Source organism: Lipotes vexillifer, unplaced genomic scaffold (genome assembly GCF_000442215.2).
Source record: "Lipotes vexillifer unplaced genomic scaffold, Lipotes_vexillifer_v1.1 scaffold178, whole genome shotgun sequence".
In the NCBI taxonomy this organism is placed as follows: Eukaryota; Metazoa; Chordata; class Mammalia; order Artiodactyla; family Lipotidae; genus Lipotes; species Lipotes vexillifer.
The window spans coordinates 1,718,292-1,733,101 of NW_006775603.1; the positions used below are offsets into that span (position 1 = coordinate 1,718,292).

The 14,810-nt window shown below is 34.4% G+C and overlaps 1 protein-coding gene across 2 annotated transcripts in view; it reads left to right on the plus strand.

Moving 5' to 3' along the window:
• Window positions 1–14,810, plus strand: part of CCSER1 (coiled-coil serine rich protein 1) — a 739,559-nt gene that overhangs the window by 546,711 nt on the left and 178,038 nt on the right. For both annotated transcript variants that reach the window (XM_007450018.1, XM_007450017.1), the window contains one exon: window positions 536–613. In XM_007450018.1, the coding sequence (XP_007450080.1) occupies window positions 536–613 (78 nt within the window). The remainder of the gene's footprint in view (window positions 1–535; window positions 614–14,810) is intronic.

The following is a 14,810-nucleotide window of genomic DNA, read 5'->3' on the forward strand; positions in this document are numbered from 1 at the left end:
CAAAAAAAGGTAAAAATAGGGCTTCCCTGGTGGCGCAGTGGTTGAGAGTCTGCCTGCCAATGCAGGGGACATGGGTTCGTGCCCCGGTCTGGGAAGATCCCACATGCCGCGGAGCGGCTGGGCCAAGGAGCCATGGCCACTGAGCCTGTGCGTCCGGAGCCTGTGCTCCACAACGGGAGAGGCCACAACAGAGAGAGGCCCACGTATCGGGAAAAAAAAAAAAAAAAAAAAAAAAAAGGTAAAAATATGTTAGCAAATATAATACTAGATACCATCCTAACGTAAAAGATGGTTATTATATTTAATAAAATACACTTGAAATGCAAATTGAGAAGTGATAATTTGATTAATTTCTTAATTATTTCTAAATAAGGAATGATTCATTATACAATAATAATTTGAATTTTTCTACATCCATTTTCACTAATATATTTGTTTTTTATTTTAACAAGAAGAGTTAGGTTCTAAATTAGGAATAATAAAAAATGACTACAAAAAAGTATCTCTTTAATTCAATTTTGTTTTTTCTTTGTAGAGTACAGATATGAGCCCAGCAAGTAGCACCACTTCACTTCCTATTAGTCCTCTTACTGAAGAGCCATCGCCTTTCAAGGTAAAAAATAAATTGAAAATATTTTTAATAATTGTTTACAATACTTTTAGTATCTTTAAAAAATATTTATTTTACTATAGCAAAATAGGTAGTTCAGGCGTGATGGTGAGGTTAACTGCTTTAGTTCATAAGGATCTTGTTTCAGATGTTAAAATTTTGTTGTTCTTTTGTCTGTTGTCATTCTACTTGCTAAATAAAGGTAGAGTTTGAATAGAACTTGATACTTTGTATAACACATTGTTTGACTTGCATGTAAGAGACAGTAATTTCATTGTAATAGTTTGATGTCACATGAATTATAGGTTTCAAATCTTGTATTTATATTAATTTAAGCAATAAGTTTGGAATGAATTATTCAGCACTCATTGAGTAGTTAAACTTTCATTAGCTGGTTGAATTTTCATTGATGACTCTAGGTCATAATTAATTAATTGTGTATTCTTTACAAACTAATGGTAAAAATAAAAAATTAACGTATGGAATCATTCCTCCAAACACTGCATTTTTAAAATATTTAAGTAAATACTCTAAGTATGATTAGCAGAATTCTTTAGTTTGGGAGTCTGTATACATTACAAATATGAAGTCATCTTCTTGTTTTGCTATTTAAGATTAGATGTTTCTCTTTAAGCCAAAGCTTGTAAATCAGCTATTTTATATGTGTGCCAGAGATTTTTGGATATCTTTAGGATTATTGTAAATAAAGGGACTCCTTAAGATCATGGGAAAGAAAAAAAAAAACTTGGAAAGTTGGGATGATACACTTATGTGCAATGGTTTCAGTTTAGTTTAAAGACAGGTAAACATATTTTGGGGGGTTATGATTTGTATTTCATCATAACTTTGTCATTGTTTTTCATATGAAGACAAAATCTTATTCAACTTCATATTGCTTACATCTAGTACAGTGACTGACGTGGATTTCTGTATACTCAATATTTGCTCTATTGTTAAAATGAAAATAATAGAAGGTTATAAATTCCATCGTGGGTCTTTAGTTTTCTAATTATAGGTGCTTTGTGGCTTAATGATAGACAATAATAACTGTTAAAGGCTCATTTTATGTCAGAGAATTGTTAAATACTAAATAGAATTCTGATTATATCATTTATTGAGAAATACTTTATCATTCTACAACAAAAGGAGAAAATAATACTAATGTTTCAAAGTTTAGTATTGCTTAATATTCCATCTTATGGTAGATGGGACAAAATTTAAAGAAAAATCATATTTTTAAGAAGTTTTTAATTGAATTCTCACAGCATCACTAGAAACCATTTTCTCTTTTTAATATGCTGATAATGACTACCCTCCTTGAAAATTAATGTATTTTTTTAACAGAGGTAAAAGGAAACGTCAGATATATTCCAAAATCTGCTGACATAAAGCTAATATAAATATAATTATTTTAGTTAGTTTCTCTGACTGGTTCTAAGAGATCAATATTTTTCCCATGTTAATGTGTAAATATGCAGTTAAAACTTGCAAGTGCTTATAATATATAATATTGGCTTTTGCTAACCAATATAGTTATAGTACCTCTTAATTTACTTCTTCTATGATAGGAATATTATTTATATTTTTTCAAAACAATTTTATCAGATATAGAAACATCCATTAGTATTTAGAAATATCTAAAATTAAGGTTTCAAATTATACAACTCCTGCATTTGCTTCTTTTATTTTTAGTCTATAAACTGTTGACATATAAATGATTAATAGAATTCTTATTTATCCTTATATAAACACAAAATATACAGAAACTATTTTGAGATGTACCTTAGCAGTATAGTACATTTTAATTGCAAAAAAATTTGTTGAAAACAAAAAAACACAGAAGACATTGACATTTTCCGATAATGATACCCTGAAAAATCTTGCAATTTTAATTCATTTATGTCCAAAATTTTATTTAAATTTTTGATATTTGACCAACATGGTTAACTAGAAAAAAAATTGATTATCTTTATTTTTTTACTCCCCAAGAATAAAATAAGGTTAATCACCTTTGATACTTTAGTTGTATTTTCTAAGACAGTGATTTCAGCACCCAACTCCATAACCATCTGCCCTAATATTAGACAAGGAAGGCTTTTGAAAGATAAGCTTTGGTGACCGGTTGAGAAACTTAATTTTATCTTTTCTTCTGGGAAATAATTAGGTTAATAAAAGAAAGTATTCCATCCCTTTTCTTGGTCTATTTTGGAAGCACTCATATAACAGTTGGAGGAAGATATCCTGTTTTGGCTCAAGTGTTTATCCAAGTAAATGCTTTCCTTTAAATATTATCTTCAGAATGACATTCAGATTAAATTTATTTTAACCATACCATTTGACATAATGACAAATGGTATGTAATATATTTTTAAATCCCTAATAATTACCTTCCCACTAATATCTCTACCTATATTATTGACTTGAATGTTAGATGAGAAATTGGCTATCAATAGGAATGTACCACAGTGGGATCTATTAAATTTAAGGTAGTAGAAAACTGGTAGTATCCTGGAGACTTACCCAAGGGGTCAAGAGAGGTATGTTAAGCTCTGGAGATACAAGAATCAAAGATGACAATTAAATTTTGTTTGGGACCAGATGCTTCTTTTCCATAATAAGACTGTATTTTTTTGGCACTACTAGTATGGAGTACATACTTCAATTTAATTTTTAAACAAAACCAGATCTGCTCTTAAAAATAGCCCAAGCCCTGTATACTTACTCACGACTCTATTCCCTTACAGAACAGTTCACCTTGTGCTAAATTTCTTACCCTTACCATTTAAAACCCATTGCCATAGTGTTTTGTTTGGTTTAGTCTTTCAAAAACGAGGACAGTTCTCACAAAAATCCATCTAGTCTTCTCTTAATAAATTGCAAGATCTGGGAAACTGCCTTTCTTTCAGATAGAACTGATTGATCAGAGATAAGTAGGGTTTCTCCGTCTGGACAGGGTACATGGATACCAGTTCACCACAGTCACCATTCCCTATTCACACCTGGCAGTGAAAGCATTTGAATGAACCCCTTCATATAAAAGGATGTATAATTCACAATCCTCCACCTATACCACAGGTAATAAACTCACTGATTTCACAGTCAGACTCTTGTTGCTGAGAAGTTTCTAGGAGTCCAGGTTTTTATAATTATGCAGACTATTGTTATGGACATATATTTGGAAACAAAGGGCAAATGCATGACTTCAATTTTTTTAATAGAGTTTTCAGCATTCCATAAAATATATACATATGTGGTCTGACACATATGCCACTACATTATTATGGAAAGGCCAAGGGATAACTAATTTCACATGGGTGGAAACAATATTTTATTAAACAGCCATAATAGAATCATAATAGTGCAAGTTAATTGATCTAAGTGAGACTTTGATATAAGGAAAAAGGGAGTAGACTGCTTAACTGTTAATTAAAAGTTTTATGTTTTTCTGTAGAATAACCAAGCTGACATTGTTAATTTTGATGTGCCCATTCTACCCTATTCTACCTGTTCCCTCTGCCATTCTCCCTGATTTCCTTAATCTGCCTTGTCTCTTCCTTTGTGGCCTCAGTCAGATGTACCACACCAAAAATGCTTTGGGGCCATCAAATATTACTGTTCTTTAGTAGGATGACCCTTTTAACTTATTTGTATATACACAGGTATTACAGCCTCCATCCATTCCTGGAACTAACATTCTTGAAGCTAAAGCTGGCTCATTGTTCCTGACCCCTCCGTTAATAGTACACTTGATTATGGGCCATGTTCTTTTTGCCAACCACATTCATCACATATTTTTAAATTTATTTGTTCTTCAGTGAAGCCTGATGGCTAGATCTTAATCCCTTTTCCTCCAGAAAGCATCTTTTTTGATTACATAAGTTAGACACAGGTATTATCCTGCCTTATTCTTTATCCTTATCCTGTGATAAAGCCAACAGGAAAGAAACCAATTCAGTTTGCCTTTCCTTTAGACATTGTTTCAAAAGTGCACCAAGACTATCCTCCATTCACCAATCTTCAGTCAAAGTCTGAAAATAAAAATCACCCTTTGCCTTCATGACCCCATTGACTGCTGCTTCTCTCTGTTAGTGGGTTCCTGGCATGTGTAAGGTGCTTGGGTATCCAGTGCCTAGAATGCACAGTGGAGCCACCCTCCCTGAAGTCCAGCCGTCTTCCCCAGGAGTTGACACAGAGTGGTGTTGGGCTCTTTCCTGGGTCTCCTGTCCTATAGAATTCCAAGGTTCTCTGACTACTTTTCTTCATCTCCCTTATTTAAGCAAGGGACACAGAGGAAGAAATAGAGAAATACATGAAGGTCTCAAAAATTTTATCCTACTAGCCAATGCGGGGATGTTATGATCCACTTGACCATAGAGCCTAAACTCAGGACTTAGTAACATGTAGTAAAGTAACACACAAAGTTTGCTCTCAATTATATAAAATAAATATTGAGTAGAAAAAAACCCCCAGAAAATATACAGTTATCAACAATCAACTATTTAGATGGACTATACTTAATTTTTTTCCTATAGTTTCTATAACGACCACTTATTTCTATTTTAAGAACAATATTTTTTTTTAAGAAAGCAGAAAAGAGAGTTGGGAACATTAGAGGCAGTGTAGCCTAGTTAAGAGACTTCCTAGGATCAAATCCCAGTTCTGCCACTTTATATTTTTATAACTGTGAGCCAGTTACTTTGTGTCTCAATTTCTCCATCTGTAAAATGGGAACAATATCAACTGCTTCTTCATTGTGTTCTTATAAGGTTAAACAAGTTATTAAATAGAAAGTGCTTAGAATAGCACATAGCAAACAGTATATGTTTTAACTGATCTTTTTTTTTTACAGACATATCCATTAGTTTAAAGCAAGAAAGTTCTATATATTAGACATAACATGAAACAGAAATATTTCCACTCAACTCCTTGTACTTCATTTCTAAATGTGAGAGTAGAAATATAAAGTCTTTACTTTGATGAAGAATAATGTTTAATATTCATTCCTAGAAGGCATGCTACTTATTTTACACCCTCGAGTATTCAGATGAGCTCATATATCAGTTTCCTCTCATGAAAAATAATTAATGGAAATGTTTATCAATTATGAGGGAGAAGAAGTTAATATAATGAATTTGTCTTAAGGGGAAACTGGTAAATATACATAAAACATTACTTGGAAAAAAGGAATACATAATAGTTTGTGTAACCATAGGATGTATGGTATCTTTTTATCAGGAACACACCACAGTATATTTTTCTTTAATTCCCCAAACCTCCCCCTGTGCATTAACCTGATAACTTTCTAAATACAGTCTCCACTGAAGGAACATTATTTAATCACATTAGATTCTGGGAAAAACCTCATTGTGAACAAAGCACTATTGATATTTTACTCTTTATATAACATCAATATACTAAGTAGTGTCAGTTTATTTGGTCTAAAAACACCATAGTGGAAAATAACACATTTGGAGGCTCTGAGGGAGTGGAGTCAGATAGTGGTGTGACCTCATAACATCATCTGTTGCATGTCCTGCATTGGTTGAGATTTTTTTGTGTGTTTATTGTTGTTTTTCATTTACTGAATTTAATGGTTTCTTTTTATTATTGGAATTCACTTTTTGGTTGTCCCAGAAGGAGCCCAAAATGGTATATTCTGCATTTTGGGTTAGTTTTTGACTAGGCCATCTATTCATTCATTCATCTGTTGATGAATCAATTTATAAAATACCTACCACGTGCTTGATAATGTTCTAGACACTGGTGCTTCAATGTAAACAACACAGACTGAATTCCTGCTTTCATGGTATTTGGGTTCTAGTGAGGAGTGATACACAGCAAAAGAATAAATATATAGCATGTCAGGTAGGGATGATAAATGCTATAATGAAAAATAAAGCAGGATTTGGAAGGTAGGAAGTGACTTTAAAGTATGTTGCTGTTTCAAAAAGGATGGTCAAAGAAGGTTACTCTGATTAGGAGATGGTTTAGCAGAGACTAAAATGAAAAACAAGAGAAAGCCACTCATCTCTCTATGGGAAGAGGCTTGAGGACAAGTGCAAAAGCCATGAGGCAGGGGAACATTTGACCTTTTTAGGATCGGCAAGAGTGACATTATGGCTGGAGCAGAGTGAATGAGTGTGCAGGTTAATAAAAGATCAAGTCAGAGAGAAACCAGATCATGAAGGGCCTTGTAGGCCGTGGTAAAGACTTGGAATCTTACATTGCGTGAGATGGGAAACCACTGGAGTGTTTTGGGAAAAAAGTATGACATAATCAGACTCAATTTCAAAACTGTTACTCTGATTTCCATGTGGACGTAGGCAGCAAAAGGACATGGTAGAAGAAGGAAGGCAAAGCTCCTATAGGTAAGAGATGGCGTGGTAAATGTTGACAGGCCAATAAGCACTGGTGGGATTTTAGATACATTTTGAGTGTGAGTCATCAGGATTTGTTAATAGATTGTATGTGGGATATCAACAAAGAGCAATATCAAAGATTATCCCTGATTCTAAGGTTCTCTATATTTTCCTATTTTTACCTCTTTTGCTACCTTTCTGATGTCACAAATAAATAGGTATCATGATGTAGTGATTAACAGAGTCTTCTCTGTGCATGCACATCCCTGGGGTCTCTTCCTCTTTTCATAAGGACACCAGTCATAGTGGATTAGAGCCTTCACCCCCCATCCCACCACCACAGTGGCCTCATTTTAACATCTCTTTAAAGACCTTGTATCCAAATACAGTTACGTTCTGAGGTCCTGGGAGTTGAAACTCCAACCTGAAAATTTTGAGAGGACAAAATTCAGCCCATAACAGACAGACTCAAGACTGCTATGTTAATTCTTTCCTGAACACAAGGCCAACCTTGACTCAAGGAAAGGAAAAATAAATTGCACCTCTTGATGGGAAATGACAAGGATTTGGAGCAATTTTTAATCTACCATATAAATATGTGATATTCCTTTATTAATCCAGTTTTCAGTGCTATTATTTTCTCAGTGATGTGTGAGGGAGTTTGGATTTGAGGGAATGAAATAGGAAATGAGAGATTTCCTTAAATGTTTACACATATTCATCTGTGCACTTATTTGAGTATATTTTCCAATGCTATTTTAATTTCCATTAAATTTGGAAACTTCAGTTAAATGTCACCATATTTGAATTAACTTATAGTCCTTAAAACCTTGTGATTGAGAATATCAAAGAATCATGGGTATAAAAATACTTTACTAAAGTCTTGATTATAAACACTGAGAGGAAAATTGAAATAACAACTACCAAACTATACTTTCTATATTATGTCTATATAGTATTATTTTATGTTAACATTTTTCCTTCTGGTTTTGTCAAGATAAATTTTGAATAAACACTGTATTATATAATTTTTGCAGACAGCATCACTGATGTATTATGAATATTCACTGGAAAGAAAAATAATAATTGTATATCCTGATAAATCAAGTAAAATTATTTTAAAATAAATTAAAATTACTTTTACATAAATTAAAGCCAAAAGAAATTTTAATTTTTCTTAAAAGGTATGCAGTATCTCTCAGACATAGCAGACCTCAAGGGGAAAAAAAAATTAATGGAAATAATAAGCAAATACTTCCATGTCGCTTGCTAGCTTTATATTGCTGTCAAATCCTTCTCACACACTATCCAAATGGTTTCAGTAAGGCATGTCCAAGATATAGAACTTGTCAACATTAATACATGCCAAAAATAATAGCATACACCCTCCCACCCCATCCACAGGTCACACATTCATTTTCTTCCTTAAATGTAAATCTCATTGAATTTCTTCATCTTTGCATAGGTTGCTGCCTTAGATTTCTCCTAACTTTTTGAGTTCTCCATGTGGTAATGAGAGAAAACTTTCATGGTAAAAAGCTTTATTTTAGCATACTTTCAGAGCATTGGGCCATACTCTGTTTACTGTGGTCAAAAAGTCCCTTTGACATATTTAGTGGACAAGATTTACTCAGCATCTGTTAGAGATGACCTTGGAAAACCGAATTCAGGGAATCCACTGTTTATATCATTGAGTTAAAAAGAGCTCCAGGGCCTCCCTGGTGGCGCAGTGGTTGGGAGTCCGCCTGCCGATGCAGGGGACATGGGTTCACGCCCCGGTCTGGGAGGATCCCACATGCCGCGGAGCGGCTGGGCCCGTGAGCCATGGCCGCTGAGCCTGCGTGTCTGGACCCTGTGCTCCGCAACGGGAGAGGCCACAACAGTGAGAGGCCCGCATATGACAGAAAAAAAAAAAAAGAGCTCCAGAAAACTACAAGGTACATAGATTTGGATGGTATTTCATAACTGAGGATTTTCTAGGAAAAGCTTGAATTTAGAATATAGGTACAGAACATTGGAGGAAAGAATTCAGGTACACAATGTGAAAAGATCTGGATTAATTTGTACTTAAAAGACAGGATATTGAATTACTGCTAGCAAAATTCTAAAGCCAATAAAAGCCTTGAAATTTGGGGAAATGAAAACAACTTTGTGTGTTTCTTGAAAGAAAATGAATTTTAAGAAACTGAGTCATTATGACCTCAACTTTGGTTTGGGGACCCACTTAAGAGTGGATTGGCGTCACTGAAATACATGTTTTGTCTGCCGACAAGATGCCTGGACAGTTTTATTTGGAAACAGTTGATGTCAGCAGTGTGCTCTGTTCCTCAATACCTGTTGCTCCCTAGTGTCTAGAAAACCTTGATGTGAGATAATAGTGGATGTGGCAGTCATTGCTCTGCACACCAATATTAACAAGATTTCTTTTAACATTTAATGAAGACATCAGATATTGGAATTGGCTTGGGATTAACACTATATTTAAGATAATATCATTATTAATGATAATTTAAGCAGCTGATCTCATGTTTAGTACATCCAGTGTTTATTTTTTATCTTAACATTACCATTTCATACACATTCTGGATCATATACACTTATTCTTTGTTGTTTTAAAATATAATCTCTTGCATTACTTCAGGATTTACCTTATAAGTGTGAAGTATACTGTAACACATTTTTTTAAATAAGAAATTAATAATCAAGGTAAAATTCCAAGGCTGTGATTCATTATTAACATGACCATTTGAGATGGACCATGAATATGAGAAGCTGTCAGAGGTGGACTCAGCATGAGTTTAGTTTATCTGGCAATGACTTCCATCTGTTCTATCTTGGGATCATTTACTTAAATAACAAATGAATTTTGGAAGCTGAATCATATCAGCGGTAAAATAAAATGTGCGAGGAATTAAGTACAGTTAATTCAGCCATACATCAAGTAATTTAGAAATAATTGTATTTACTTTGGCAACTACACAAGGTTAAAGAATATTAGACCTAAAGTGTTTTATTAAGACATTGGACATCCTTTGTTTTCATTATACTGTATGGGGGTATTAAATGGCCATGCTGACAGATGCAATACAGTGAGTAAAACAAGCAAATATTCTGTTCTGAGGTTTTTTGTATCACAGATTTAACATTTCTTCAGTGCAGTTTTCAAAGCACACATAAATAATTTGTCAGAGATTCTAATACCTGTAGTAACTCTGCTGGGCAAAATTGGCATATGGATGACGCAAATTAAAAGTTGGATAGTCATTATGAATAATCAGAAAATTCTATTTACCCTTGTCTACAGTAAAAGATATTCTTAATAGTTTAGGGAAGAGTATGAACATCACTTTATTTATTTTTGTTGTTGTTATTCGCTTATTTTATTTTATTTTTAATTTGTTTTTTTATTAGAGTATAGTTGCTTTACAATGTTGTGTTAGTTTCTGCTGTACAACAAAATGAACCAGTTATACATATATTGAATACACATATCCCCTCTTTTTTAGATTTCCTTCCCATTTAGGTCACCACAGAGCATTGAGTAGAGTTCCCTGTGCTACACAGTAGGTTCTCATTAGTTATCTATTTTATACATAGTAGTTATATTTGTCAATCCCAATGTCCCAATTCATCCCACCTTCCCTTTCCCCCTTGGTAACCATACATCTGTTCTCTATGTCTGTGACTGTATTTCTGCTTTGCAAACAAGTTCATCTGTATCATATTTCTAGATTCCACATATAAGCAGTATTTTACAGTATTTGTTTTTCTCTTTCTGACTCACTTCACTCTGTATGACAGTCTCTAGGTCCATCCACATCTCTGCAAATTGCACAGTTTTGTCCCTTTTTATGGCTGAGTAATATTCCATTGTATATATGTGCCACATCTTCTTTATCCATTCATCTGTCGATGGGCATTTAGGTTGCTTCCATGTCCTGGCTATCGTAAATAGTGCTGCAATGAGCATCGGGGTGCATGCATCCTTTCGAATTATGGTTTTCTCCAGATGTATGCCCAGGAGTGGGATTGCTGGGTCATATGGTAGCTCTATTTTTAGTTTTTTAAGGAATTTCTATACTGTTCTCCATAGTGGCTGTATCAATTTACATTCCCACCAACAATGCAAGAGGATTCCCTTTTCTACACATCCTCTCCAACATTTACTGTTTGTAGATTTTCTGATGATGGCTATTCTGACCGGTGTGAGGTGATACCTCATTGTAGTTTTGATTTGCATTTCTCTAATAATTAGTGATGTTGAGCATCTTTTCTTGTGTTTTACTATAAAATGAATTCCAAAAGAAATCAGGAAGGGTGCAATGTGCTTTTGCAAATACTTAACTCTTTTCCTCTTGGATAGTGACTTATTCCTAGTGCAAGAAATTAGAAGGTAAACAATTGCCAGATGGATATTAGCCTCTAATCAGCAGCCTAATAGCAATAATTTTGAAGATAGATGTAATTTGAATATTCTGAGTAATTATTGATGTCAGATTTTCAGCTAAGGAAATTCTCTGTTTTCTTTTAAGCTTTTGCATTATATTATCAGCAGTCAGCTTCTGTCTGTACTGGGACTTGCCCTTTTTCTCAGGTAATCTCTTTTACTATAGCAAATCTGATAAGAAACTTATCTCAGGAGATGTGACAAGCACTGAAAATGTTGGCTAAACCTGTTATATTAGAATCTTATTCATGTATTTCTTATTAAGAATAAAAATTCAAGTTCTTTTCTTCTTTCCCACATAACATCTGTGAAACAATTTATGTTCTTCCTCACCAAGGGAAAAGAAAATCCCTTCTTATATATAAATATACATAGGAATCTGTTTCAACAACCTTTATTCCTTACAGACTCCACACAGGCAAACTTCTTTTTCCATGTCTCCAAGCTTTTTCCTTCCTTCTGTCTCCTTGGAGACCAAAGTTGACCTAGTACAGAGAACCAGACCTATCACCTTCTGACTCACCCTCTCCCCAAAGGTACTGAAAAGCCTTGAGGAAATTCATACACTGAGTTAAAACTCTCAATGGAAAACAAAAATGTGATTCATTATAATCAAGTCAGAAAATAGACTTGTCCTCCAGTCTCTATGTAATGACAAACACCTGTGCTATCTTAGACTAGTCACTAGACTTAATGATGTGTGTGTTCATCCAAGTTGCTTATTTTGACCATAAAAAACAAGAAGAATAAAAATTCATTTAAAGTAGTTAGGCCCTGCTTAACCAGAAAGTCTTTGGCAGCAGTATTTGAGCTGAAAGTTTTGAAAAAGCTGAGCAGAATTGTCAAAGCATAATTAAGGGTAGAAGAATTAAGCTCACTTTTCTCCCTTAAGTGTCTCTGCCAGACAATAGAAACTGGCAATAGAGCCAAGTAGGAAAATGGAGCCATGCCAGCTGCTACACCATGTTAAAGAGAGATGGGTCATAGTTTCTGGTAATAATGCCTACATGAATAAAACCGACAGTGGTCTGTCCTCTTGTTAACATTAGCTGTTTCTCTCCTTCTCTTTCTTGTTCTTTCCTGTGGGCCTTACTCACTTAGTGATAATAGTTCTACTATTATCATTTCTCACTATTTCTGTTATTTTCTTGAATGTAGTGAGACATTCAGAACAATCAACAAACATTTATTGAGTTCCTGCTATGTGTAAGACCTTAGGTAAAGGTACTGGGGCAGAAATATTTTCTTCAGACTGTATAAAGCTACAGAATATCATAATGCTGGCTGTAGTTCAGCATGGCCTGGAAAAATGTCAAGTATTTCAAAAGTTCAGAGATGCAGTTGAGGAAAGGCAAGTGTCATGGGGCAAAGGAGAAGTGAGCGCCAAGGTCTCAAGCTAGACCACGAAGGTCTAGAAATTATAAATGTTCAGTTGCGTGTCGCCCATGTGGCAAGGAAGAATTTGTTTGTTGTGAAGGACTTCACATGCTTTATAGAGAACTTCGACTGCCTTATACAAGCAGTGAGGTACAGGGAGCAAGCAAGAGTTGTGTTTTAGTCTGTTCAGGCTGATCTAAGAAAATATCCTAAACTAGGAAGCATATAAACAACAGAAATGTATTGATTTCTCACAGTTCGGGAGGCTAGGAGTCCAAGATCAAAGCACTGGCAGATTCAGTGTCTGGTGAGGGCCCACTTCCTAGACACCTTCTTTTTGTCTTTTCGTTGTAGCCCTCACATGGCTAAAGTAGCAAGGGAGCTGTCTGAGGCCTTTTTTATAAGGGCACTCATCCCATTCCTGAGGGCTCTGACCTCATGGTTTAATCCCCTCCCAAAGGCCCTACATCCTAATATCATCACCTCGGCATGTTAAGATTTCAACATATAAAGGTTGGGGGACACACATATTCATACCATAGCAAGTTGAGCAAATTTTAAGATGCAAAATGAAGAAAATTTTATAATTCTTCTTGAGCTCGATTTCCACAGAATGGGTTCTGAACGTCATTCGAAATTTGTCCATTCCTAGAAAATCAAATGGTACTAATAAAATACAAATGATAAGAAATAGGAAGGATTTTCATGTTATCCACTATTGTTGATTGCCTTCGTCTGTACATGCAGATGCAGATCTGTTCATCAAATAGGATGAAGACTGTCTATATCTATATTAAAATAATAGAGTTTATAGGTAGTCTAGGCTTTCATAAATATACACTAAAATATCCATATATTTATATTTACCTAATTGTTATATCTTAAAAAGTTGTCATTAGTGTATTAGTTTCATTTTGTTCCTATAACAATTTACCACAAACTTGATGCCTTTAAACAATTCTCATTTTAGTTTCATATAGTTCTGAAAGTCAGAGGTCAGAATTAGGTCTCCCTAGACTGGAATCAAAGTGTTGGCAGAGCTGAGTTTTTTCTGGAGACTCTGGGTGATAATCCATTTACTTACTTTTTTGAGCTACAAGAGTTTGCCTGCATTCCTTTGCCTCTTTCCATCTTTAAAACAATGGCCTATTAAGCCTTACGATGCATCACTCTGATTCTGACTCTCTGTTTCTCCCTATGATATTTAAGGACCTTCATGATTTCACTAGGTCCACCAGATAACCCAGGAAAATCTCCCTATTTTAAAGTCAGGTGATTAGCTACCTAGATTTCATCTTCAGTCTTAATTCTCCTTTGCCATGGACATCATTGGAGGAAGAAAAGGGGCATTATTCTTCCTAGCACAGTTAGTAATGACACATATGTAAGACCTGGGTCTTATTCCTGACACAGGAATCCTTGTTCATAATCGCCGAGCTGATTATTTAAATAATTAGAGTGCGCATTACTCTTCCTTTTCTGTCAATTGTTAATTGGTTATTATATTAATACAGAGTAAGGAATATCCACTGTGCTGAATTACAAAAGCTATTTCCTTTATCTTCAGTTTTCCATCTGGCAAACTTCTAATCCTCACTTAATGTCCAATTAAATGCCCCCCCCTGTGAAACTTCTTCCCCAAAGTCTCCACAACACTTTAATTTCCCTTCTGATATAGAACTTTAAAGTTATATTATACATATATTTACAGTCTTCTCCAATAGATGCCGATTTTCATAAATACAGATATATTTTATATTCTTCATATTCCCTATTTCAGTGTCTAGTATAGAACTAGTATATAATATACTAATAGTAGATGAAAGAATGAATTGTATGAATGAATGGTGAAAAAAGCTCACTTAAGGCCTCGTTTCTTTTCCAGTGTTTTATCATATGAAAATTGAAATACTCATTTTATTACATTAGCCATTGATAAGCTGATATATGTAACAAAGCCTATCAAGCTATACAAGTAGCTTACCAAATCTTCTGTAGCTTATCCCTTTTTTTCCCT